This window comes from Ursus arctos, unplaced genomic scaffold, assembly GCF_023065955.2.
Source record: "Ursus arctos isolate Adak ecotype North America unplaced genomic scaffold, UrsArc2.0 scaffold_21, whole genome shotgun sequence".
Classification (NCBI taxonomy): Eukaryota; Metazoa; Chordata; class Mammalia; order Carnivora; family Ursidae; genus Ursus; species Ursus arctos.
The window spans coordinates 5,633,149-5,659,832 of record NW_026622886.1 but is presented as its reverse complement, the minus strand read 5'-3'; the positions used below and the strand labels follow the sequence as shown (position 1 = coordinate 5,659,832).

Below are 26,684 nucleotides of genomic sequence, written 5' to 3'. Positions count from 1 at the left end.
AAAATCAAAGTGTGGAAACAGTTTGCCTAGAGGACAAGAAAAAGTCACTCTGCTTTGCTGTTCACAAGAATATACAATTTTGGAGGCTGCTTGGCAATACCTACCAAAAATTTAAACACACCTGCCCTTAGAAACCAACAACTCCACTTCTCAGACTCTGCTCTCACGTACTTACCTCACGCACAGAAGAACACATACACAAGCAGCACTGCTTACAGCAGCAAAAGACTGGAAACAACCTACATGTCTAGCAACAGGAATGTTTAAACAAATCATGATTTAAAAAAAAAAAAACAACTTTCTATGGAATACTATGTGGTCATTTCCAAAGAATGAGGTTGATCTGCATAAACTGAAACAAAATGTTCCCTAAAACATTCTGTCTAGTGAAAAACAAAGAACCTTTAGGTGTATAAAGGGGTATGCGTCTTTAAGTACATATATAAACAGAACTCCTCTAGAACAGAACAGAAACTACCAAGGCTTCTATCACACCAACACTCCAAAAAGAACTCTAGGACTCCTCCAGTTCTGTAAAAAGCTCCTACATTGGTAAGTTCTTCTTGACTAACATGCAATAATCTTCTTCAAAAGACTCATCCCCTAAAACCTCTCCCTGAACTCTTGAACCCTATACACGGAAGCTCTCTGTTCCTTCTCAACCCCTTCTTTGCCCATGTACCAGCTCATCACCTGGGCTCCCTGGCAACCTTTTCACACCTCTATAGCTTTGAATTTTTCTTCACTCAATATTTCTCTATATTAACATTAACTCATTTTCCCCATAAACCTACCCCATAGCCTTCCAAAGCCTAAAGGCCATTACTAGGACTTGGAATTCTCTTTGCTCTCCCAACTGCTGCTTTTCTATCAATTCATTTCATTCATTTTTCATCAAACATTTATTGGGTGACAACTGTATATCACATATATTATAATAAGAAGTAAAAAAGAGAAACCTAACACCTGGTCCCTGTCTTAAGAAACGCCCAGCCTAGGACAAATGTTCCAAAGCAAACCTCTTGCACAGCATCTAAGAAAAGGAAAGAAAATAGATGCAGGGGAGGCACCCTAATGTTCAGCTACACATCCCAAAACTGACAGCTCTGGCTACCTCTAGAGAAGGAATTGCAGGTGGTGGTTGAAGTCGCCACTGGCTTTACATGTCTGTTTCTGGTTTTTTATTTATAAGAATATATCTGCATATTAATTTATAATTTAAAATATACTTTAAAAAGGAAGTGATGTCTAGCTAATCTTTATGCTCCTATGCCTATCTAGCGGGCTGCCTGGCACGTAAGTGGAGCTCCACAAACAATCCCTAAATAACAGCACGAACAGATGTGCATAGTTCTACAGAGCAGAGTGGAAGGAGGAGAAACAATCATATCCTGTCGCCTTTACTCAACAAAGCAAATGCAGGGTTTCTCTACCTCGGCACTACCGACATCTCAGGTTGGATCACGCTTCATGAGGGGGCTACCCTCTGTGTTTTGGGTGTTAAAGCAGCACCCCTAGCCTCTACCCAGCAGACACCAGCAGCACCGCGACAGCCACAAAAATCAAAAACATCTCCAGCCGTCACACCAAATGTTTTGGTGGGCAAAATCTCCCCAACTTGAGAACAACCAAGTTGATGCTTCTACATCATTCTCTCTACTTCCTCCACTGCCATGACCTTCTGTCAACCTGCCCAGTGATTCCAATGCTTCGTCCTCAATGATGTCAGTCCTTGGGCTGACAACACTTTCAAAGCCTCCAAGTTCTTCCACCTCTTTATTTCCAGCGGGCTTTCCTCTACCATAATCATCCATCTGATAACTGTTCCTTAGGAATCGTCACTACCCGAACCCTTCCGACATCAAGATCCCAAATTCATATCACAAGCTCCTGTCCTTTGTCTTCTCCCACCCTCTTACTGCACCTGAAATTGTTTGGTCCGGCTTCCCTATGCCCAGCCCAGGGTAATGTGCACTTGGCTACACTCGTGGGCTTCTCACTACAGTCTGAGAAAGTTAAGAAACCATCAGGACCAACTCAATCCAAGCTGCCCCTTAACTGAGACTTAGTAATCTTTTTATTTCACTTTTTGATGAATTCTTGCTACACTGGAACAGCACCTACTTGTAAACTTTCTCTCCTCAAAGTGTCAAGAACACCCTGCCTGCAGACTACTCTTCTTCCCTAACTGAAGGAAGGAGGTCCTCTGACATGCGCTTAGTCACCTGCCTTCTCCTTACCTCCTACACATTTGGTGCTCAATAAGTAGGAGTGAAATTGAGGAAGGAAAAACATCATGGATTTATATTGGCTCTATTTAAAAGAGTGATTTTTATGAAAAAAAAAAAAGGCTCTAAATCTCATTCTAATTCAAGATTTTATTCTACAACTCTAAGTGACCTCAAGGAAAGTCAACATGCCTCACCAGTTTCTCAACCTACCCCCACCAACCTGTGGCACATACTGCAGCTACAAAGGGAGCCTTGGGGTAATCAATAAAGCACAGTGAGGTTTTAGAATGAAAAATAAGATATAAGCTCCAATGGTAACTGACCATACAACGAATAAGAAGTGCTGCCCATAACTGTGAGTGACACTCAATTCCATAACTCCGTGAGATGCAGGGAAGTACCTGAACGGGCTAAGAGAGCATCGATGGCAATCCCACATGCTAAAGACCCATCGCTTGGTTCTCTGTGAAGAACGACCGATATTCTCTAAGAGTACAACGGCCCCGCAACAGGACACAAGGGCTTTAAGTAATTAATCAGCAGAAACAACTGTACAGTATCTTTAGAATTAAATGTCCTGTTTTCACCCACCCTAATGCCTTCCACAGGACAAGCTTACCGTCAGAGGAAACAGGCAGCATACACACTCCACTTAAAGAATCTCCAGGTCCCTACCGGATCTCAGGCATAACACTTTCCACCAGCTTTTGTCCCACGAGATAATTATGGAATAAGAAGCCTGGCAAAAGCTTTGGCAAAATAGAGCCAATCGTTTCTCAAGACATGTTCTAAACTTTTTTCTTGACCTTCAGCTTATGGTAGCTTAGACAAGTATCTTAAAAGCATTTCAAGTCAGCCGTTTTTGGTAACTTGGGAGCAAAATTATTTTTAGCTGAAAAAGTTTATTTCAATCCCTCTCCCATAACTCAGAAGCATCTAACCAGGTTTGGTTCAAGCTTTCCAGAATAAATTTTCTTTGAGTGAATTCAAAGCATAGGATGTTCCACCTTCAAAGGAGAAACTTTCTCCTTAAGAGGCACTGACAACCAAGATGTGCTAAGACACAAGATATTTAAAAAACAGAACAAAACAAAGATCACTTGCCTACCTGCCATCTACCCTGGTATACTGTGAGATTAAGCACATTAACATTCACTAAATTTTTTGAACGCCTCTGATGGACAAAACGTTGTTACAGCATTCCGGGCTATGAAGAGCAAAATGCGTGCCTGCGTGGTAGAAAGTGCGTCACATAAACTTAAATATGATGAAAGGGAACATCAGGTTCAAGTTGTTTCCATGCACCACTCAAACCGTGATTCCAAATAGAGAGAAGGCCTCTTCAAGGATGAAGAGAGCTGCAGAAAAATAAGGAATTCTGCTAGAAGACAGCGCAACTACACACATTCGACATAACCAAATACAGATTTTCTTTGTTCTCTCGTTTTTCTTCCATGAACAAAGAGTGTCCTGCTCCACCTACCATGAGGTTCTGTTCCTTGACTGGTCAGATAATCCAATCACCATCACCATCATGTCAACTTCAAGAACAACGGTATAGGATTGCAGGAAGAGAGCAGTCTATGGGTGAACTAACGACCAAAGACACTTCGGAAAACCGATATCCTCAAGCCCTCCATTCCCACCCCACTGACCCACCTGCAGTTCCTCTTGCACCTTGTCCTTGCACGTACTCCGCTTCTGCCTGGAACGGCCTGTCCGTCCCTCTCCTCTCCCTGCCCGTCCCTCTCCTTTCCCTGCCCAGCCCCTACTCACTCACTCAGTCCTCAGCAACAGCTCCTGCAGAATGTTCTCCCTGGGCGCATGCCACCCAGCTGGATAAGAATCCCTTTATTATGCTCCCATAGAAACACTGTACTCATTCCTATCAGGGTACAGAAGCTCCTCTATTACCCTCAGGTTAGGTCTGGAATGAAAGGCTGTTCCCAAGTCCACTAGTTCATAAAATTCCGAAGTGAAAAAAATCCAAGTAACCCATTAGGTGTACATCTAGTGAGGAAACATTTCTTAAGAAAACTGGTTTATGGTAATGGTTTACTTGTTTTATTTCTTCTCAACTCACTTTATGATTTGCTCTTGACTCTTTATGATTGTCTGAATTGTTGAATAATTCAACCCGTACAGGTATTCGTCACCTATCCTCTCACATGACTTCCATTTGTAATCCTGTCTACATTTATCCACCCTTCATATCATTTTTGTTATAATCAGAGGTTTAGCCTTATGGAATAAGACACAGTTAATAATAAATATAAACCAGCTACACCCTATATACTAATAAACAATGTGACAGACAAAATTAAAATGGCCATGTGCCACCACCGGCACTGTATTCTTCTTTGTGGTAAGCGGAATTGGCACAGTTTTGCTCTAACACATGACTTTATTTTTCTATGAAAATGAGCAAATTCAAGTACTATAAGTAAAATAGCTCCTATACTTAATTCTTACCTTATTTTAATAAATTATTTTTAAAACAATACAAGTATATAATACAAAACTCTAAAGGCACAAAAGACTACAATAATTAAGTCTTCACCTATACCCCTACTTCTCTGTCACTTAATAACCCTCCCCAGAGACAACCCACTACCTGAATCTTGTGTTTCCCGGCAAAGAGAGTCTGTGTGTACAAGAATATATGCTCGTCTTCATTACAGAACAGTAGCAAACTGTACACTTTTCTGTACCTTGAATTTTTACACCTGGTGTATTTGAGTCTTCTATGTTTGTTCCCGTGGAGCTGTCTGATTCTTTGTAACGGCTGCATGATATCCCATTCTATGAATGTACCTTATTTTGGTTCACAGATTTCCTGTCAAAGAGCATTTTGTTTTGTTCAACTGTTTGCTATTTCAAGTAATTTTGTAATGTATATTCTCACACACAGATGCAGAAGTATCTGTTGGATAAATTCCTAGAAATAGAGCTGCTGAGTCAAAGAATACATGCATTTTACGTTTTAGCAGATATTGCTAAACAGCTTTTCATGGAGGGTATGTGGCTTTTCACCCCACCAGCAACATGAGTACCTATTTCTCTACCTACACACTTAGCAATACATTGCATTATCAAATTTTTATTGCCATGTATAGTTGTTCCAGAAACTTCCCATGATTAACTTCACAGATTCCATAATAACATTACTTTAACTCTGTAACCCCACGGTCTAGTGTGTTGCATGCATTCAAATGCTGTTAAATGAATGAATGAACGACTAAGCAAAAGAGCAGGGGTTTTTTGGGAGGCCTGCCGGGCTGAGATGGTGGAGTGTGTGACCTGATCTCAGGGTGGTGAGTTGGAACCCCATGTTAGGCATAGAGATTACTTTAAAAAAAAAAAAAAAAAGAGTAGGGGCTTTTACACAATGAGAGGTTTACCTTTTTTTTTTTTTTAAGATTTTATTTATTTGAGAGAGAGAGAGAGAGAGAGAGATCACGAGCGGGGGAAGGGGCAGAGGGAAAGGGAGAAGGAGAAGCAGACTCTCCCCTGAACGTAGAGCCTGACACGGGGCTCGATTCCAGGACCCTGAGATCATGACCTGAGCCGAAGTCAGATGCTTAACCAACTGAGCCACCCAGATGCCCCGAGGTTTACCTTTAATATAAGGAACAATGAAGGTGATTTAAATATCAGCAATGTTCCCCTTTTAGAAGGGGGGGGGGAGACAGGGATCGATGGATTCTGATTAAAACAGTTTCTCCTGGGGGTTTTTGAAAAGCAAGAAATACTTGCTCGAAATAAAGTACTGTCCTACCTTAAAGACATATAGCCTATGTTCAAAATTTCAAGAAAGGAGAAGGGCCTCCAATCCAACTCCCAAAGGAACAGTAAGATTCTTTCTCTGAAACTGCCATGGGATCCTGAAGCTTCTCACATAATATTTTTTTTACACAACTTTCCAAAAAGTCAACTCTCATCGTGTGCTATACACAATCACACAGCTGGTTAACATTTCATTCATTTGCTTCTGTACAGTACCTGGCACAGTTAGTGCTAAAAATCTTTCAGGGTATGCAATAAATACTGAACTGCGCACTGCCACTGGTCAGCACATGTGTGCCATGGTCTTAGGTGGCCCTGCTTGGTGCCACGACCACCACTGTAACAACAGGTAACACATACAGTGTTTACCATGGACCGGGCACTGCTCCAAACACATTTCACTGTATACACTCATTTAATACAACTTTGCCACGTAGAAACTACCTTCCCCATTTTACAGATGAACCACTGAGGCACAGAGGAGGTAAGTAACTTGCCCAAAGGACACACAGGTAAGTAGGAATAGAGACGATCTGAATCTAGGCACTCTGATACCAGAATGGCTTTTAATCCAGGATTTTAATACAGTGTGATAATTGCTCTGACAGAGTTGTACACAGAGTATATGTTCCCAAAGTACTAGGCTTTGACATATACTCAGTGTATACCTCCATCAGAGCAATTATCACATGGCATAAAAATTATCTGGGTACACATCTACTTCCCCACTGCAAATTCAAGTTTTAGTCATCACGGCGCCTGACGCTACCAGACTCAATAAAATCTTTAACTGAGTTTTAAGTTAAAAGATTGAATAATAAAATATCATTTTTATTCCTTGCGCTGGTACTTCTATTTCCAACGCTGGTCCTCCTTCTGCTCCTGTGTGTCATCATTTCCTCAGACCCATCTCCTCTAAGGCAAGATCTGCTTCTCAAATTGTGCTACTTCCCTAGAGATGCTGGCCAAACCTCTCAGGCTGCCTTGGGTACATTCTTGGGAGTCCTGAAACACCAGAGAGACCCACACCACCATTCCTGCTGGGTAGGGCACTGGCAGTAAAGCTCCCACCCCACCCCCCACCCCCAGCAGCCACCAGCATGGATCGGTGGCTCTTATCAGGAACGTGGAGTAACTTGAACCACCTGTCAACCCATGTCTCGCCTGCTAAGACAGGCGCTTTCTGCTATCAGGTTGCACAAATACCTAGAAACCTTACACCAGGTATGAAGGAAGAAGCAATAGGGGAAACAACAGAGCATCTGGTGGCCCGCCTGCTTCAGTGCCTGCTTCCATTCACTGCGTGGGGCCAGGGACTGAGCAGGCCTCATTCACTCACGGCAAAGCCTTGGGCCCATAAGGACTGTTTGGTGAGATTAGCATCACCATATAATGGAGGTCAGCATCCACCTAGAGTGCAAGACACCCCCACTGGCCTCATTCTCCAAACAGCTAGAATGCTACCTCCTCTCTAATGTCCTTGTGGAGACAAAGGTCCACTGCAGAAGCTAACTCTGAAAAGCAAAGTATTACTTCATATCTTTAAACACAGAAATCTCTAAAGGTTAACAGAGCTAGAGTCAAGCCTAAGCATGCAATCCTTAATGCTATGTCTGAATCAGAATCCATTGTCTAGTATACAAAAGAAAAAGCCTGTGTTTGTTGAACCATATGTATTTACTCCCCATCAGGTCTCAGTGGCAGAATGGTCATATCCCAAGGATGACGAACATTCCCTCGGTCCTGGACTGTCCACAAACACAGGGGTTAAGTGAAACCAACAGCAATTACGGCTGCTGAGACACAAACACCTCCTAGGAACTAAACCTTCCTTTCTCATAATTCAACACCAAACTTGGTTCACTGAACAGCCTCCTGACAGCAGTGACATTCAATCGGGATAAACTGGACATTCTGGATGTGTCTGGTATAGAAGATGTCATACGGAATAAAATCAAACTGCAGTTAGAGTCCATGTGCAATAACTCAAGGCAGATCCTGAGTATCATTACTAACTCAGTGACAAAGAGGATATCTGACCCAAAAAGGACCCTTCTACTGAAAAAGACAGGATCGGGAGCAGCTGACTGGGACAGGTGGAGAGCTGAGGATGCCCATCTTTTGCCTAAATGTCTTTAAACATATCACTGGTCAGAGATTTGTAGCGTATTCACATGAAAGAATAGAGATGCTGATCAGGTGTCTGAAAATAAAAACTCGAAACATTAAAAAGAAATATTAGGTCTCCGACCCTGTGATTCCATGGAATGCAGACTCCCACTTTATAAGGTCTTGTACTAATCAGGGTCATCCTTACCAGAGACATTTAGACATAGTTATCTCAGTAGCCCAGGACAGAATAATCCTAATTCCAGAAACCTAACAAATAAAGGAAAAAAAATCTACAAACCGCTCTGATCTCCAAATACAGAGAAAAGAAAAGCAAAGTACAGATAATATGCATATTAATACCACCATTTTGAGTTTCTAAAAGGGAGTGGAGAAAATACTACGTAGGTGCTACTCTGGATGGCTACCCAGACAACTAACCATACCGGTTACCTCCAAGGAGAAAACTAGGTAGGTGGAAGAAGGCAGAGACTTTTTGCTTTTTGCGTATTTTGAATCATTTACCATGTGAGTATGTTAAATGCTTAAAAAATAAATGACAAGCGGGGGGTGGGGGGACACTCCATGTAAGAAACCCTCAGAGAAACCATACCAGAATAGTAAGAAAGACTAAGAAATGAAAGATTCTACTTAGACCTAAAGCCAAAAGTTTGAGCTTACTGCTTGCTGTCATACATGCTCTCTGAGAGTGAAATAACTGAAATGAGCACATCATCTCCCTTACCTGATTGAACCAGGGAGCTGGTCAGATAACTTCCAGATGCCTTCGGCTCTCATTTCATACTGCCCACCATTATCAATCCAATGATTTATCTATTGCTGATCTATTATCTGATCAATAATAAAATTAGAGATGGGATAACTCTGAGGCAAGAAACAAGCAAACAACAATAACAAATTACCATACATACAGCAACTAATTATCCTATTGAAACTCCCCCAAATATGAACTACAGGAAAGTGAGATGAACACATGAAGCCTCTAATACAATGCTTGGCACATACAAGTACACACTAAATTTTAGCAAAATCCCAGTTCAGAGCACTGGCTACTTCCTGTGCTTGTGGTGGCAGCAGCAGGCGCGCCTTTGACATGCAGACTGACGCCGGCAAGTTCGCGGACCTGTCCGTGCCATGCCTCAGAAATGCTCTGCCAGCAAGCACACCGTTCGCACCAAGGACCACACATCCATCCAGATGAATGTGGCCAAAGCTGACAAGGTCACAGGCAGGTTCAACTGCCAGTTTAAACCTAGGCTATCTGTGGGACCATTCGCAGGATGGGTGAGTCAGATGACTCCATCCTCCAACTGGCCAAGGCCAACAGCATCGTTTCAAAGAACTTCTGACTGGAGAGGATCATGGATGTGGAATATTCATCATAAATAAATAGTAAAATTGAAAAAAAAACCCACTGGCTAGATCCAAATTACTGAAGAAACTGGGAATCAGTGTTGACTTCTACATAAATTAACTGTCAGGTAATAGACAAGATGTTTTCAATATTAAATATATGTCACATGAAGACAATGAGTTCATGTTCACTATTCATTCTTTCTCAGCCATACCCTTTGGTCTGAGGGGCACGAGGCCCAAAGGTAAAGGCACTGAATAAAAAGCCACAACATCTGGTAGAAGCATCAGTTTTGCCACTTCCTAGTCATGAGGCTTAAAGAAGTATATCTTTACCATCTGAAAAATAGGAAAAAGAATCACCTATTTGTCAGGGTTGTTGTAGGGAATAAATAAGAACCTGTATCAAAGCATTTTATAAACTATAAAACATAATATAAATCTAATTATTGTACATTTGTGCCATTTTAGTCACCAAGCTTCAAATGCAAAGATGATGATTACAGGAAAAAGCAACAAAAATTATTAAAGAGATTTTTACAAATAGATCCTATAAAGACTGATTTATTTTTTTTTTCAACAAACATTTATTGGGTTCTTATTATAGTATCTCTCTGACCGTTATGGAAAAGCCAAAGATACAAAGACTAAGAGACTGTTCCTGCCTTTAAAGAAGTCAAGGGTGCCTGGGTGGCTCAGCCAGTTAAGCATCTGACTCTTGATTTCGTCTCAAATCATAATCTCAGGGTCCTGGGATCGAGCCCCATGTCCAGCTCCATGCTCAGTGGGGAGTCTGCTTGAGATTCGCTCTCTCCTTCTCCCTCCATCCCTTCCCCCTATGCTCGCCCACTTTCTCTCTAAAAAATAAGTAAATCTTAAAAAAAAAAATGGGGTACAAGAAAATAAGGCTTGGTAGTCATGATAAAAACGCCTATTAGATATTGAACACCTACTATATGCATCAGGCCCTGAATAAGCACATTATATACATCATCTCTTTTAATTCTTACACTATATATTTTACAAGGGAAGAAGCTGAGGCTTAGAAAGGTTAAATAACTGGGGCGCCTGGATAGCTCAGTCGTTAAGCATCTGCCTTCGGCTCAGGGCGTAATCCCGGCGTTCTGGGATCGAGCCCCACATCAGGCTCCTCCGCTGGGAGCCTGTTTCTTCCTCTCCCACTCCCCCTGCCCGTGTTCCCTCTCTCACTGGCTGTCTCTCTGTCACATAAATAAATAAAATCTTAAAAAAAAAAAAAAAAGGTTAAATAACTTAGCCAAGATCATACAACTGTGACATGGAAAAGCTAGGGCTCCAACTCAGCTCTGTCTGGAAGCCCATTCTATTTTTTTATAATCTTGGAGTGGGAAAAACTTTTCTAACCAGGATACACACACACACACACACACACATACACACACACACCAGAACCCATTCCTGAAAACATTAGTAGACCTTGTTACATTAAAAAAAGAAAAAATTAACCTTGGGGCGCCTGGCTGGCTCTGTCAGTGCGGCATGCGACTCTTGATTTCAAGGTTGTGAGTTCGAGCAGCCCCATGATGGGTGCACAGATTACTTAAAAATAAAGAAAATCTTTAAAAAAATAAAAAATAAAAATAATTTTTAAAAAAATCTTTAAAAACAAAAATAAACTTCTGATATAGTCATTGAAAGTACTGTGCAAAGGCATGCAGAGAGTTTTCTAGTGTCTGTGTGGAAGAAAAGGAGAGGATAACACAAGAAACAAACAATGGGGGTTAGTTGTTTAGTGAAGGAGTACAGAGCACTTGGGGAAGCAGATACTTCACTAAATACATTTTTATAAATTTAGAGTTCCATCTGCTTATGAAAAGTAAAATGTGATAGTTCAAATCTTGTTTAACTCTATTCCAAAGTGATTTCATTTTTATTTTCTCAGCAGAATGACACCTATTCAATCCATTTCTCAAGGAGCAATCGATGGAAAAACAGCTTGGGACACTCTGAATTACACAATTTCCTCGCCTAAAACAGGATGCTGGGCCAGTCAGGCTTTTCTCTTGTATCAGAATTGATACTTTTTTGTAAACTGAGGTATGGTTGACAAAATTGTTTAGGTTTCTTCAAACTCTGGGATGCTGTTAAACCAAACAAGTTTTTACTATCTGCCTAAAACTAACACTGAAAGAGCAAATCATGGCAAAGCTCAAATCCAGTGAGGGTAAAGGATCCCCACACAAGCCCAAGAAAACCAAACACAAACGTTTCCTGAAAGAGGCTTCCCAGGATTAAAAAGCAAAGGATAACACTTACTCCAAACTACTCCTAGAGAGAAACAGAAATGCGAAGTAAGCATAAAGGAAAACTGCACATACACACAGATACACGGGTATCTGTTAATCACAGCATTTTTACACAGCTGACAAAAATCACTAATGGTCCGTGATAAGCACCTTTCTGAAAGACTTCTGCTGCATGTACGCAAAATGCCAAAGTTAACCAATTGATCTCCAACACTGTAAAACACAGCCAGATCAAAGCCAAAATGCTGCAGCAAAAAAATCTATTTGGAATCACAACAAGCAGCTAGAGACCTGTAACACCAAGTAGAGGGACCAAAAAAATGTGTCCATAATGCATACGAGCAGCAGCTGGGGATGGGGACGGGGCTGCCAACAGAAACAGTAACTTCTGAGCCCCCACACGGACCTTTTACCTATGACCAGCATCACTTCAAAGTCCGGGATGATATCAAAATTAGCCAAACAGCTTGCTCAAAGTCACGAGTCCGACTATGGCTTCAAGTAGGAATACAACACACAGAACACACAGTAAACCGTGCAGCACAGGCCGACATATAGGAAACGGCCCCACATCAGTGACAGCTGCGCAGCACCTCTCCCCCTTCTTCGCACCAGTCTGCCCCTGCCTTTCTCAGAGACACACAGCAGCGTAAGACCAGAAGCGTGCTTTCAAAACCGCCCTACCAACTCCCCGTAAGCCTCGCCAAAGCTCCCACTGTGAGAGGCAGCCATTGTGGAGACTTCCTGAAGTTCCAACAAAGTCCTCAAACCCATTGTGCCAGCTATTGACAGGGACAGTGTTCCTGCAAGTCTGTATGAGGTGCAAACCAATGAGTGAAGCTTTGTGGACGCTGGGAGCCACCACAAAACGTCTTCCAATTCTGCCAGGTCTCGCTTTGAAATCGCACAGTCTTACTATCCCATCCCCTGGAAACCAAGAAACAGCAGGTGAAAGCTGTCAAAGCCACATATTCAGCACATTAGGGGACAAGACAGTCTGAGTAGAGGATAAGCGACCTCATTTGCAGACTCTTTTGCAAAGGATCGGGGGCTAAGAAAAGAGGGGAGAGAGAGCTAAACAATTCCTGCTTTTTACCCAAAATTATTTTACTTTTTTTAACCCAAAATTATGACCCACCCTCCTCAGAATTTTTGCGGCATACTGAACTGCAGAAGGAAAAAAAAGGAAAAGAAAACCTGAGGCTGTAAATGTAACTATATAAAAATCCCCAAGAGAGGATGACCTACGAAATTAAGCTCCACGCAACAAGGGCTAACTATGCAGCTGCTTTTCTACTTGCCTAACGGTCCAAGATAAATAGAGCAGCCTCATGGAAGCCCACCAACTTCCAGGAAAATGGAACCAAAGTCCTCCTGACTCAGGACAAACCACATACCCCTGAAATAAGTCCCTAAATGAAATTCATATAGGTCTGTTTTGGAAATCATTCGGGCGGACAGCAATTAACGCCCCCTCCTCCAAACAGCGGCCAACGTGCAGAGGAAAAAGCTGCTCAAAATAAGGCAAATGGAAGAACTTCCCATAAGCCTCCGTTCCAAACGTGTTCCAACTCAAGCAGTAGCTGGAGCCCACACTGAAACCCCAGAGTGCCCCCAGACCAGGTCTGCGCTTCTTCTACTTCCACTAGGACAGTTTCTGCCCCCGCCCACACAAAACCCCATCGCTAAGAGAGTCCCACGGCAACCCTGCCCATCCTGCATGATAAATCATGCCTTGCTGTGATATTTACGATTAGGATCCAACAAAATCGATTCAGCCAAAAAGAAAAATAAACAGTGTGCCTCCTCAGAAACCACATGCCTGGAATAAAATATCCAATGCTCAGAGCAAAAATCTCTTTTCCTCAGCAAAGGAGAAACCAAGGAATCAGCCTTCACATGGGAAAAATCCCACATACCAAGGTATTATCTGAGGACTTAGATTCCTAAAAAACCCAAGTATTATGGTTGAACACACCCAAGCATTATGGAAAATCTAAACTTCAAAGGCTGTTTCCACCCTTGGGAAAATGGGTCTCTAAGCAGTTACTCAACCATTATCATTTAGCAATTCAAAATTGTCATCTACTTCATAAGCGGTATTTATCATGTGTCCCGTGCCTTAAGTCCTCAGCTGAAATTTCTAGATGCCACGTATGTGCAGGACACGTCAGAAGGAAGTGATATTACTGGTTGCTCGCTCTCTCATTCCCTTCTTTGAACCTGCTTTATTCGTTCAGAATCCAAAAAGCCAAAGGCATTACAAAGTATACTTGGTTACCTGTAAAGGGGCCCCAACTGAACTAGTAAGGGAAGTCCTGAGGTTAGAGAATAGGCGAGGATTATATAGGAGCACAAATCAGAAGCTGAGAGGGAAGGAGGCGGGGAGAACAAGGGACAGGGGGAGATGATTCTTGTAAAATACATCTATGACTCTATTTCCAAGGTTGTGGTTTAAAAGAACGCTATTAAGCTTCCTCATTTTCAAGCACATCCAACGAGTAATCTGGAAAGCAGCATGCATTTTGTGAGGAGTCTCAGTTGGTATTTTTCCTGTATCCACAAAAGAAGCTATAATAGCTTATGAAATTCATTGGTTGAGAAAGGAAAGGTTAAGGTCCACCATTGATCAAATGGCCTTAGTCCCAAATGGTGGTAATATCTCCGAACTGCAACACTCCAGAATCTCTCAGCAGCACTGTAAAAGGCAGATCAACAGACTGCTCCAATGAACTGGAACAGGTTAGCTCTAATTGCCCCTTACTTGTGTGGTTCCTCTCTTTTCCTTAACCACACCATCACAAAGGCGCTTTTTACACATACACACGTGCACTCAATTAATATCTGAGCACAGGAAACTAAACATTAGGTTACCATGCCCACCCAACACATTCAACAGTTAAATTCCACCCCCGCTTCTGTTTTCAAAGACCTCTTTCTCACCTTTAACCCTGGTATCAATGGAAAGATCAGGTACCATTCACAAATCCCACAACACCCAGTCTTCACATGAGCTGGAAAGCAGACCAAGGGCCAGACCCCCCAGGGAAAATCTGGAGAAACAATTAAAGCCATCTGCAGGCCCTACTGAGGAGCAGATAGACAAAGTTCAATTCAACAAGAATGATAGTTTCTTGACTACTGGGGCACAGGCACAGTGCTAAATCCTAGAGATCCCAAAGGATCCTTTGATCACACAGTCTGGGTAGGGGTGGAGGAGCAGACATCTGAACAAATGGTAAAGCAAAATGTGCTAAAACAGAGCTATGGACATCGTGTTTTACAAACCGGCAGGATGTGGGAGGGATGGGAGCAGACCCAAAAGGTATCCAGAAAGAGTCAGTATCCCAAATGATTCTTGAAGACTGAGCCTTACGGATGAGAGAGAGAGAGAGACGCTGAGGCAGGAATATCAAGCAGAAGAAAAACAAACAAAAGCACAGAGGTATGAATGACCTCTAGTGGCACAGCATACTCAGGAAACTAGAAGCCCCATACCACGGACTCAGAGGTGGACTGTAGAAAATTCAATGAGACTACAAAGACAGGCCTAAGTCAGGCCAGAAGGAGGCCAAGCGAAAGAATGGACTGTATCTGGAAGTCAAAGCCAAACTATCAAGTGTTTTTAAAAATTAAGCTCTTTCAGGTGGGTGACTCTTAGTTGTCCGCACATAGGTTTGAAGAGACTAGAGAGAGACCACAAGAGACAAAGGCATCCCAACTCCATTTCCACAAACCAGAACGAGAGCAAAAAGTGCCATCTATTTGATGTAATATATTTAACTAGCAAACCTTGTAACATTTGAAACACAACGGACATTTTCACCACTCTTGCATCCCAGGTACCACCCGAACAGCAGGGCATCCGTCACACACATTCCCAGTGGAGATCCCACAGGTTCCACGAAAAGTCCACATGCTCAATGCAGGCATTGTGGTAACTCACTAGCTCTTTTAGTACTTGGCAAAGAAGCAAACATCTCCTCTTCCTCCTTCTCCTCCAACTAGAAAGCCTATTCACCTCCTCCACCCAGATGACGAGCAAATTGAGTTCAACACACTGTTCATCTCTAGTAGTCCCCAACTCTGACACTTAATCAATCGGAAACACATTAACCACTCCATGCTGAGCAAGCAGTAAGCAGGAGCTCACGGAGTGCTGTACAGCAGGTTATAAGGGAGGCAAGGAATAAACGGTTACTGCTGGGCTCCATGATAGACACTTTAAATCATCTCAGTTACTCATTATGGCAGCTCATTAGAGTATGTATTAATTCTCCCAGTTCACAGATGTGTAATCAGGAGCTCAGATGTTAGACATCCTACCAAAGGTCATTCATCTGCTAAGTGGAAGAGCCAGGAGTCAAACCCAAAATGAGAAACTCTAAATAGTGTTTCTTTCACCACCCCATACTTCAAGTATACATGGACATCAAACATAATGATATACATTAAGGTTGGTTGTAATAATAGTAATAACAACATCTCCCCCTTTAAAAACTAAGAGGGGACCCATAACGTACAGTCTCAGATCAAGGGTTCACTCAGAATAGTCATAATTAAGTGATCACAACTGGGATCTCCAAAAGCTACTAAAAAAGATTACCACTGAGCATTGGTGACCCAAAAATACTCAGACTCAAATAACCAAAGCAACTTGGCTATACTCCAGAGAAATATATTGAATCTTCCATACACTTTCCCCTCAGAGTCCCTATGACAACATCTGAAAAAACTCATGATTGCTCACTCGTTCTCTCTTTCTCTTTCATAAGTGATTTCCCAAACGACTTTACCCACCCAAATTACAGAAATATGTCCAGGATTCACATGGCAGTTCTGATCCGATTTGCCCCAATCCTGGCTCAAGCAGCTTTGCACTACCCTCCTAACTAGATCAGCGCCAGCCAATGGGTTTATTCAAGCTGATCTGTGATGGATTAGATAATGAAACCTTAGCCATGTAAGCTGCCTGCCTGTATTGGGGCTGTAGGGGAGAAGAATAAGAAACTCAATACTCCTAGGGGCCACCTAAAACACCAAGTGCACTCGCCGTCCCTCGCTCCATCTGTCTGCTCATCCAATTACTGCCATTTCCTTCCCATCATCCCTGAGCTCTTCCTTTCCATCTCTGAAGGGAGGGCACATAGGCACCAGAATACAGGCATTTACTATGCTCTACAAATGCATATCAACAAAAATTCAAGCAAAGCCATTCACTAAAATGACTGTCTTTACTGTTTCTACAAATTATGAAAGCCTGGCGTCAAACTGACGGCCTGAGAGATGTCAAACTGGAGCTGCGCTGGCAACATTCTTGTTTACACGAAGTAGAGGAGTGAGTCTTTCTCCCCAATCCTGTAATCTTGAGGCCTGTCTGCACCAGTCTGTTTTATACCAAAATGAAAGTTAAATCTCTAGTTAGCTTCTGTTATGTTCACGTGTCAGTGCGAGAGAGAAAAACATGACAAGGTGGCTAGAAAATGGGAGAGGGAGTTGGGAGACAAATTCAACTCAGGCTAGTCTCGTGAGTCACCCTAAAGAACAGTCCTACTTTGAATTCAGATCTGTCCTTCCTCTCAAAGACATTCTGGGTGTTACATTCACAGGATCTCCCTGTGAGTCTTGAAAAAAATCAGTAATTTTTAAGGTGACTGTGCCTCAGTTTCTCCATCTACAATACTTACAGCTCTGATAGTATTACAGGCTGAATGTCTGTGTCTCCACAAAATTAATATGTTGAAGCCCTAGCCCACAGGGTGATGGGGGAGGCCTTTGGGAGGTGGCAAGGTTTACTACAGGTCTTAAGGGTGGGACCCCCATGATGGGATTAGTACCCTTCTAAAAAGAGGAAGAGAGAGATCGCTCTCTGTCCAGGAGCAAACGCCCAGAAAAGGCCATGTGAACACAGTGAGAAGCCAGGAAGAGAACCCCTCAGCAGACACCAAATCTGCCGGCACCTTGATCTTGGACTTCTAGCCTCCAGAATTGTGAGAAATAAATTTCTGTTGTTTAAGCCACCCAGTCTTTGGTATTTTGTCATGGTGCTCGAGGAGACTAAGTAGAAATGAAAAATTCAATAATTTTTGTGAGACATCGTTCATGAAATTACTTGGAAGGAAAGCACGTTATTTTTCTAGCTCTACTCAAATGGTAGCGCCATGTTCGCATCAGCACCAAACATCTAAATGAGAATCCAAAGAGATATCCACCTAGGAAAAAAACCCAGAAACGAGCAAATGGGACGATAAACTATTACAAGAAATGGAGCATACACATAGAAATCACAGGCTACCTGGAAGCTCTGCCCTAAGACCAGCAAGAAAGCTTTCCTACTACCAGAATAACAACTGCTGAACCCACTTAACTAAACCGGATTTATGACTCGATGGACAGAAGCAGTTAGTTGGCCATATAATAATCACATACCAACATTTCACTGCCATAAAGAATTTTGCTGAAAGCTATAAGCAATAATTAAGGTGCACCCTGCCTTATTTATACAGCAGCTAAGTTCCTAGAAAGTCACACAAAAACTGAATTTTTGATCATCGAATTGTTTATATTCACTAGAAGAGCTGACCGAAAGAATTCACTCCCCAGTATGTTTTATAAAGCCCAAGTTTCACACATATCAGACTTGCTTACAGTGAAATGAACCTCCCATACCTATACATGTAACTAATTTAACTTTCCCCCAGGTTAGAGTACAGTGTTCCCAGCACCCTCTTTAACAACTAACTACGTTTTTCAAACCATATTTCAGGTTGACTTTGTCTCTTCCCTCCAACCCTGATTAGGGTTCTCTATTTCTATACTGTTTCCAGGGCTGTGCTAACTCCTCTTCTGTCCACATAAAGCATCTGGATACTGCCCTTGAAAGGCCCAATCCTTCCTCTCTCTCCCCCATGGTTCCTTCTTAGCCGAAGGATTATAACATAAGCACCACAGACTCTCTCATGTCCTCTGTGCCCCACTTTGGGAAGTAATGATTTACTCCAAAAGCTTCCTGGCTGTAACTCAACAGCGTTCAGCTTTGGAATCTACAGCTTCGAGTTGTAGTTCCATTTAGTAAACAGCCTTGGGAAATTAACACCCAGTAAAGGACTTCTTTCTGTAAAAAAGGTTAATCCTTTGACACTCAGAAGAGTGAGGAATTTCATAAACAAACTCTCACCCCTGAATTTCATGATTTTTTTCTACTTCAATCATTTGTAAAAAGTAAATTTCAACTTCACAGGCATTGAGCACTTACTATGTACCCAAAACTATTAGGTATTACAAAGGATAGAACAAAGAATATATAGTTCCTGTCTTCTAGAAGCTTACAGTCTCACTCGGCAAACAAAAATAAAACAAGGAACAACACAAGATAATGCATAATTAAGCATCAACAGAAGAGTAGGCCAGAGGAGAGTCTGACTGGTGTGAACTAAGTTGTCAGGGAAGGCTTCCTGGAAGGAGCTATGACCTCAGGAAAACTCCATTTGTGTTAAGGCTATAAGAAAAACAAAAAAACAAAAAAAAAAAAAATGTGCTTTAAGACCAACCCATATACTAAAAAGGTTGGCTACTCTAGATTTTTTTAGTGCCTATTTGCATAGGGCCTTATAAGCATTTCGCACAGCCACGATCATCTAAGACTGCCCCTCCCCTGCTCCTTCCACTCCAGCTCCACTGGCCTCTTGTTCTCAAACACATCAAGTGCACTTCTTTCTCAGTGCCTCTGCACCCACAGTTCCTCAACCTGAACCCCTTTCCCTCACATATCTGAACAGTCCATTCCCTCCCTTCACTTCACTCTAAGGTCACCCATCAGAGGCCCTTCCTGATCATATTCTTCACTCTCCACCCCTCTCCCTGCTTTATTTTTCTTCTTGGCACTTACCACCCCCTAATAACAGCTGTTGATTTCTTTACTGTCCCTTTCCACGAGATTATTAGTTACATGAGAGCGGAGTCTTTGTTTTGTTTACCGCCATGTCTCCTACACTCTAAAACATAGCAGCTGCTTGATAAATATTAGTTAAATGAATATTAAATATCCTACCATTATTATCAGAATGATATAGCAAAGAACTAGAGGTGTGGGTCACCGAGTGTTAAATTTTATCTCTTCAGGAACATTACTTCTCCTTTACTCAGATTATACCTCAAATTTCAACCTTCGCATAAAGCCTTCCTTGACCATTTCAGCAGGAATGACCATCTCTTCTTCTGGACCCATTGGCACAAATCCTCGTTATACTTTGGCTCTAAATTATGCAATGACTTGTGACATGCATCCACCCCGTGGTTATCTCTGCTCCTGTTCCTCTGGAACTTACACACACACACAAAACCACACATTCACATGTGCATGCTCTTTTTTTAATTTTTCACCCATTTTTGTCTCTCCACCCAGACTGGAAACACCAAGCACCTTAAGGTCAGGGAACCTGATATATTTTTTAGAAGATGATTTAGAAACAAAGCCTTTATTTTACAACTAAGGAAACAGAGGCCCCCAAAGAAGGAATTTTCCCAAAAGCATACAGCTAGTTGAAGGCAGGGAGCTAGATCAATGATGACTTGAATACCTGTGTGACATGGTGTGTCAGAATTACAGCAATGAGAATGCATGACCTGAAAAATAAATAAAGATCCACAAATACACAGAGTGAGAAAAAGATTCTCTATGGGATAGCTCTAAGTTGCCCATTTGTACCCAAAGGGCCTAATCCACTCCTTCCTCTGCATACTCCAAAGTCCCTATACACTGCAGCATTTCCAAATACTATCCTTAGCCAATTTGAAGGCAACCAGCAAATAATGGGCCCCAGGAGGAAAGGAGAGGAAAGGGAGGGGGGTGTTTGTTAACTGTGATTGACAGGAACAATGAATGAATACGGACATATACAGATTTATACACACACCAAGCAGACAGTGCTCACCAGCACCCACATCCAGTCATCTCTTCTGATCAGCCAATGTTAACCCACCTCACCTGAAGTCTCCCATGTTCCTCAATATTTTTTCCATGGCCCTGAGCTTTTAGTTCTCACGATCCCTCTGCCTGACAAGAGTTCTGATGGAGAACAAAAGCAGGCAAACAAAACAAAAGAATTCAAAAATAAACAGCAAGAGGGTCACTTTACCCAAACCAACACAAGTAACTGAGGGGCCTCTGCAAAGGAGACCCATAAGCACACAGCAAACATGCCACGCTTAAATACAGCTCGGTCTCTAACACAGGAAGTCAGGCAGAGCCTTGAAAAGCTGGGAGCAGAGCACAGGAAGTCTTTTAGCACTGCAGGGATTTCCAAGAGTGGTGTAATGGAGAGAGCACAGGAATAGGAATTAGAAGACTACGCTTCTAGTGTTAGTTTCGCTACCAGCTAACCGGGTGGCCTTAGGCAAGTCACTAGTTTTCTCTGGACTTTTGAGTCCCCATCTATAAAATGTGGTGGTTAAAACATTTTGAGACTTGACTCCCCTCCCAAAAAAAAACCCCCAAAACCAAAAAACCCACGAAAGACGAAAACTACTGACTTCCCCCACCACCACCAAAAAGTGCATGTAAACTATTCAACATAAGAATCTTCCAAGTCTATCCAGGTGAAGAACCCCTGGAAAAGATGATGTCTCTGGTCCCTTCTATCTCTAACATTCTATGATTCTAAGAGAATTAGGCAGGTCTCTAAACAATTGCTGGTAGGTGAGCTCCACCATTTCACAGCAACTATTTTGTGAACAGAGGCCAAATCCTAAAAGGTCCAAAAGGTTTCAGCTCTTCTTCAAACTACAGAGCCAATTGATATCATCACTACCTTTCCCATTCCCTACCCAAATCAGCCAGTTTATCCTTGAGTCCACAACTCAGAATCCAGTCTCCCAACAGCCCTACAAATTTCCTTTTATACCCCAGGACATTACAGAGCGGGTTGGTATCCTCGGCCATGTAAGAAGCAACTGGCAAAGTAAGGAGGGGCATGTCCCGTGTCTCTCTCCAAACTCATTAGCATGCTCCACAAAGTTAATGAGACCGAGCACCACAGTGTCCCCACACCACTACCGAACTCCTGGTACTTCTCACAGTCCTTGTGTAACTGATTGAACCCACAAGCTAAGCCACATCCCCTTTAGGCTCTCGAGGAGTTTTCTCGCTTTTCACTCCCCTCCTTTATAATGCCGCTCCCCTTCCCCATCCCCGCGTGTCTAAGGGCTGCCAAAAAGGTACTCCTTCTTGGGAGGTTTCCCACCACTGTCCCCCCACCCCCACCCCGCCCCGTCCTCGACTCAGTGCAGCGGCTCTCTGGGCAACCCAGGATCACCCGGCTTCCACTCCACGCCAAGGAACTAAGGAAGGGTCTGAAGAAATGGAATCCACCTCAACCATGTTCGATTTCCCCCCCAAAACCTATTCACGCGTCGGGCCCCCCGCCCCCTCAGGAATCAGGACCCTCTTGGGCACGCGGGGCTCCTCCTGCACCCTTCGCCTCCAAGACGGGGGAGCCCGCCCCACCTTCCCAACCAGGCCCCGACCGGCCCCCTCCCACCTCGAAGCCAGGACCCCCGGAGACCCTCCCGCTCCCGGCCCCCGCCGCCCTCACGGCCCCCGCGCCGCACCCCCGCCGTAACGGGGCGCCGTCCCGCGCGGTCACCTGCATCCCGCCGCCGCCGTCGGCCGCCGCCTCCTCGGTGCGCGGCCGCTTGCTCAGGCCGGGCTCGGCTCCGTCTCCTCCCCCTCCGGGCACCGGCAGCTCCAGCTCCGACTCCCGCTTCATCCCCCGGGCAGCGGCGCCGGGCCCGAGCTGAGGCGGCTGCTGCGGCTGGGCGCCTTCCGCCATCCGCCCGCGCCCCCCTCGCCTCCGGGAGCCGGGCGACCCGCGACAGGCCACCTCCCCCTGGGCCTCGGCCCCGACTGTCGCGACAGGCGGGCGCGCGCCTGCCCCCGCCCCCGCGTGCGTGCGTGCGTGCGCGCGCGCGGGCCCGGCGCCCCTCGGCGGCTGCCTGTGGACGCTCGTCGCTCGCCGGCGGCTCGCTCGCGGCGGCCGGCGGGTCGCGACGGGCACTCGCACGCGCCCCCAGGCGCACACGCGACCCCGACCCGGCCCGCCGCGCGCCCCGCCTCTCGCACTCACGGAGCTCGCCCGGCGGCCCGCGCTCGCTCCTTCACACTGTCCCTCGCCACACGCCGGGCCGAGGGAGGAAGGGGGCGGTCCGGGCTCCCGAGGCGTGGGGAGGGCTGTTTGTTTGGGGGGGAGGAGGGGCTCGGGGCCGGAACGAGCTGACTGGCCGGGAGCCTCCGACCCGCCACTGTGGCAGCCCCGGGAAGGCGGGCGGCGAGAAAGGAGGAGGGAGGGACCGGGATCTGGGACTCCAGCCCGCGCGGGAGGCTGTGGCGGGGCGGGGGCGGTGGAGGCGGGGTGGGGGCGGGGCCAGCGCCCCTCGGCAATCTCCGCCGCCTCCGCTCCGGGCGTCCGAGGGAGGCCGGGAAGAGATCGGGGGAGTTCGGGAATCTCCGGCCCGGGCGAGGGCTTGTCCTGGAGTCGCCGCGCCGCTGGAGTGCCGGCCCTCTCGGAGGAGGCGGAGTCTGCGCTTTAGGGGCGGGGCCACAGCCCAGGGCGGGCGGAGCTTGAGAGACCCAAGGGCCGGGCCGGGCTGGGCTAGTGGTGCGAAGTTGTGACCCGAGTTCGCCCAGTGGCCGCGTTGGTTCCGGGCGAGGAGAGAGGCGCTCTGTTGAAGAGGGCTCTGTGCCTGCTCCCCTTCCCGCAGAAGAAAGGGGACATCGGCTTGTAAGGTCCAGGAATGAAGCCACCACTACAGGGCTCTCTCCCAGTTCTCAATGACTTTAATCATAATTATCATCGCATTCCTGATCATCTTAATAACACCTGATGTTTGTAAGAGCTTTACAGTTCGCAGAAGGCGTTCACAGACGCCTTTGAAGCTGTTGGTACAGGCAAAGTAAATACCATGATCTCCGTTTCGTTGATGACGAACCTGAAGCTTAGTTAACTACTGCAGCTAAAAAGTGGCTGATCAGAGCTCAGGACACCAGATCGTATTCCCTGCACCTCGCTGCCTGTGCAACACTATTGCTTCCCAACGTCGTGCAATTGGAGATGTATGTGCAGTAGCTTTTCTCTCCTCCCAGACCGTAAGGACCAAGAGCGCATCTACTTCCCCTGAGTTCCACATATGCCCTGTACATTATACGGATGGCGGTGATGCTGCGTGAATGACCTGGATTCGGCTACCTAGCTTAACCAAATTACTTCATCTCTTTGGACCCCTGCTCCATCATTTGTAAAATGAGGAGATGGTTTAGATCAGTGGTTGGCAACCAGGGCGATTTTGCCCCTTCCCCTCTCTCCCAGGACATTTGTCAACATCAGGAGACATATTTGATTGTTACAACTGGGGGGTGATGAGGGGTAAATCTGACATCTAGTGGGTAGAGGCCAGGAACGTCATTGTTCAACATCCTGCTGTGAATAGGACAGTCCCTACAACAGTTATCCAGCCCAGAGTGTCAATAATGCTGAGGTTGAGAAATGGGTTAGATGATTTCTAAGGTCATTTCCAGATGGGTCTGTGATTTGTCCTTTGAACTTGAGTTTAACCTGGCTAGTGCTAGAAGAGTACAGTGGTAAAGATCCCTGCTTTGGAGTCAGACCCACACAAATTTGAATCCAAGCTTTACTACCTACTACCCATGTGATGTTGAGCCAGTGATGACTTAAGAATTTCTATACAGAAGGGATTTAGGGCCTGCACACTGCTTGGAAGGGAGGACTGAAGGGATTGCCTTAAAGCAAAGTTTTCATAGCAAGCACTTTTTTTTTTAATCTAAGCCGTGTTATAGATCAATAAAAATAGCCAAGCTTTAGCTCTGCCACTTACAAGTCGTGTTTGCCTTATAAAAACTGCCTAGCCTCCTGCCTCACTTTCTTCATCTAAAAATTAAGATAATTATAGCACCTCCCTGAGATACCTGGGTGGCTCAGTCAGTTAAGCATCTGCCTTCGACTCAGGTCATGATCCCAGGGTCCTGGGATCAAGTCCCTGTCTCCCTCTGCCTGCCACTCCCCCTGCTTGTGTACTCATGCACGTGCTCGCTCTCTCTCCTCTGATAAATAAAATCTTTAAAAAAATAATAATAGTACCACCCTGAAGGGATTATTGTGAGGCTTAAAGGAGTTATCACATATTAAGAACTTCAAACAAATTGCCCAACAGTAAGCGCTCAATAAATGTTAGCTATTATTATTACTATTACCATGACCATTTTATTCACATTTTAAATGAGAGTGTAAAAAAGTTCATTATCAAGATCAAAGACTATCAGTATCACTACTATGAGTTTCTAAATTTACATCAGATGGTTTCAGTGCGGCTGATAGAGGTAAAGATAGGCAGACAGAGTTCCCCAAATCACCCCTTGGTGCAACCACTGTGTCAGGCAAATCATATATTTTCACTAAGCCTTATATTCCTTGTTTGTAAGATGACAATAACAGTCACAGTGTTGTTCTAAGGATTAAATGAGACAAAATAATGCACTTAGCATGGCACCTAACATATAGGAACTGCTTAACAAGTGGTAAATATTTATCATCCAATTTGTTTAGTGACTGTAAGCTACTGGCTAGGGGCCCATAGGGCTGGAAAGAGAAGCCCAGCATCTCTTAATACTGCTACTTGGGCAGTATTAAGTATTCCATTAAGTTGGAAGTCCAAATGCCTGCAAGCCTATTCTTGAGCTGAATTAGGCAACCCCAATCTAAGTCATGGTCCCTGTTGGCAGCATCACCACAGCTGATGGGGCTTGAACCTGTCCGACCAAGCGTTATGGCTTTGAAGAAAAATCAGGATATTTCCTGATGGCCTGTGGAACAACGATTTTTTTTTTCTCTTTAACCTAGGGACATCAGTGAGTGGCTGGCTTTCTGAAAATTTCACCTTCCAAATTGGTATCTTAAAAATTCTCTTCCCGTCCCTACCTGCCTTGCCAAAATCCTGGAGTCTAAATGATGCTAGCGACGTCCTTCCTGGTCTGCTCCAAGGCCCGGCAAGAAATGAGATTTGGGATCAGGGCTGCTTGTGACTCAAATCAGTGTTATTCAAGTAGTACACATGTCCCTAAGAAATATAGTGATGTAGTATTGAAATGTTTGAATGACCAGGCAGAACAGAGAGAAATTGGACCCTGCCCTGTAAATAAGCATGAAGCATTTAGGGAGAGAGAGACTAGAAGCGTGTAACTAATAGAAGAGGCCAGAGGCACCCATGGTGACACAAAGACCAGATTCTTTCCTGCATATCACATCTACAGTTACCTGTTTGGGAACACGTTATAAAACATTACAGAGGAAGAGGACAATTAAAGAATATTTTCCTAGAAAGAACTTTTAGCTGCAGAAACTACTGAAGTCCTAACATTTAGTCATTTATCCACTTAACAAACTATGGGCAAGAGTCTGGGATACCAAGGTGAGCAGAACTGATTCCTGGTACCAAGGAGCTCACTGGCTAGGGAAGAAGGAATGAACAAATAAAAAGACAATTGTAACATATCGTGCTAAGGAGGTCATCTCTCATAGCAGTCAAGGACATGGTCTCTGGCGTCAAAGAGACGTAGTTTGGAATATGCCTGGGCCACAATCTGACCTTGGACAAGACCCTGAGTATCTCTGATGCCCACTTTCTTCATTTGTGGGACAAGAATGGGTAGTTTCTAATCCAATATCCATCTGCCTCTTCTTCCTTACTAGCAGAACTCTAGCTTCGCTTTGTCAGAGCAGAAACCTGCCCAGCTTTAAAAAGAAAAAAAAAAAGTAGAATTCTCAGGCTCCCTGGTAGCTAAGGGTGGCCACATAACACGGTTCTGGCCAGCAAGATGTAGGTGAGGGAT

General features: G+C 44.3%; 1 protein-coding gene and 1 pseudogene across 21 annotated transcripts in view; one reads left to right on the top strand and one right to left on the bottom strand.

Moving 5' to 3' along the window:
- RBFOX2 (RNA binding fox-1 homolog 2) overlaps nt 1–22,717 on the bottom strand; it is a 269,661-nt gene extending 246,944 nt beyond the window's left edge. For 5 of the 21 annotated variants that reach the window (XM_026499693.4, XM_044384439.3, XM_044384444.3 and 2 more), the window contains exon 1: nt 22,429–22,713. In XM_026499693.4, coding sequence (XP_026355478.1) covers nt 22,429–22,614 — 186 coding nt within the window. In that variant the 5' untranslated portion in view covers nt 22,615–22,713. Of the gene's footprint in view, nt 1–22,428 lie in introns of all 21 variants that reach the window. The other 16 variants (XM_026499701.4, XM_026499696.4, XM_044384440.3 and 13 more) reach the window with 6 other exon arrangements.
- Nucleotides 9,241–9,496, top strand: LOC123001117 (40S ribosomal protein S21-like; annotated as a pseudogene).
- Nucleotides 22,718–26,684: the final 3,967 nt, after the last annotated feature.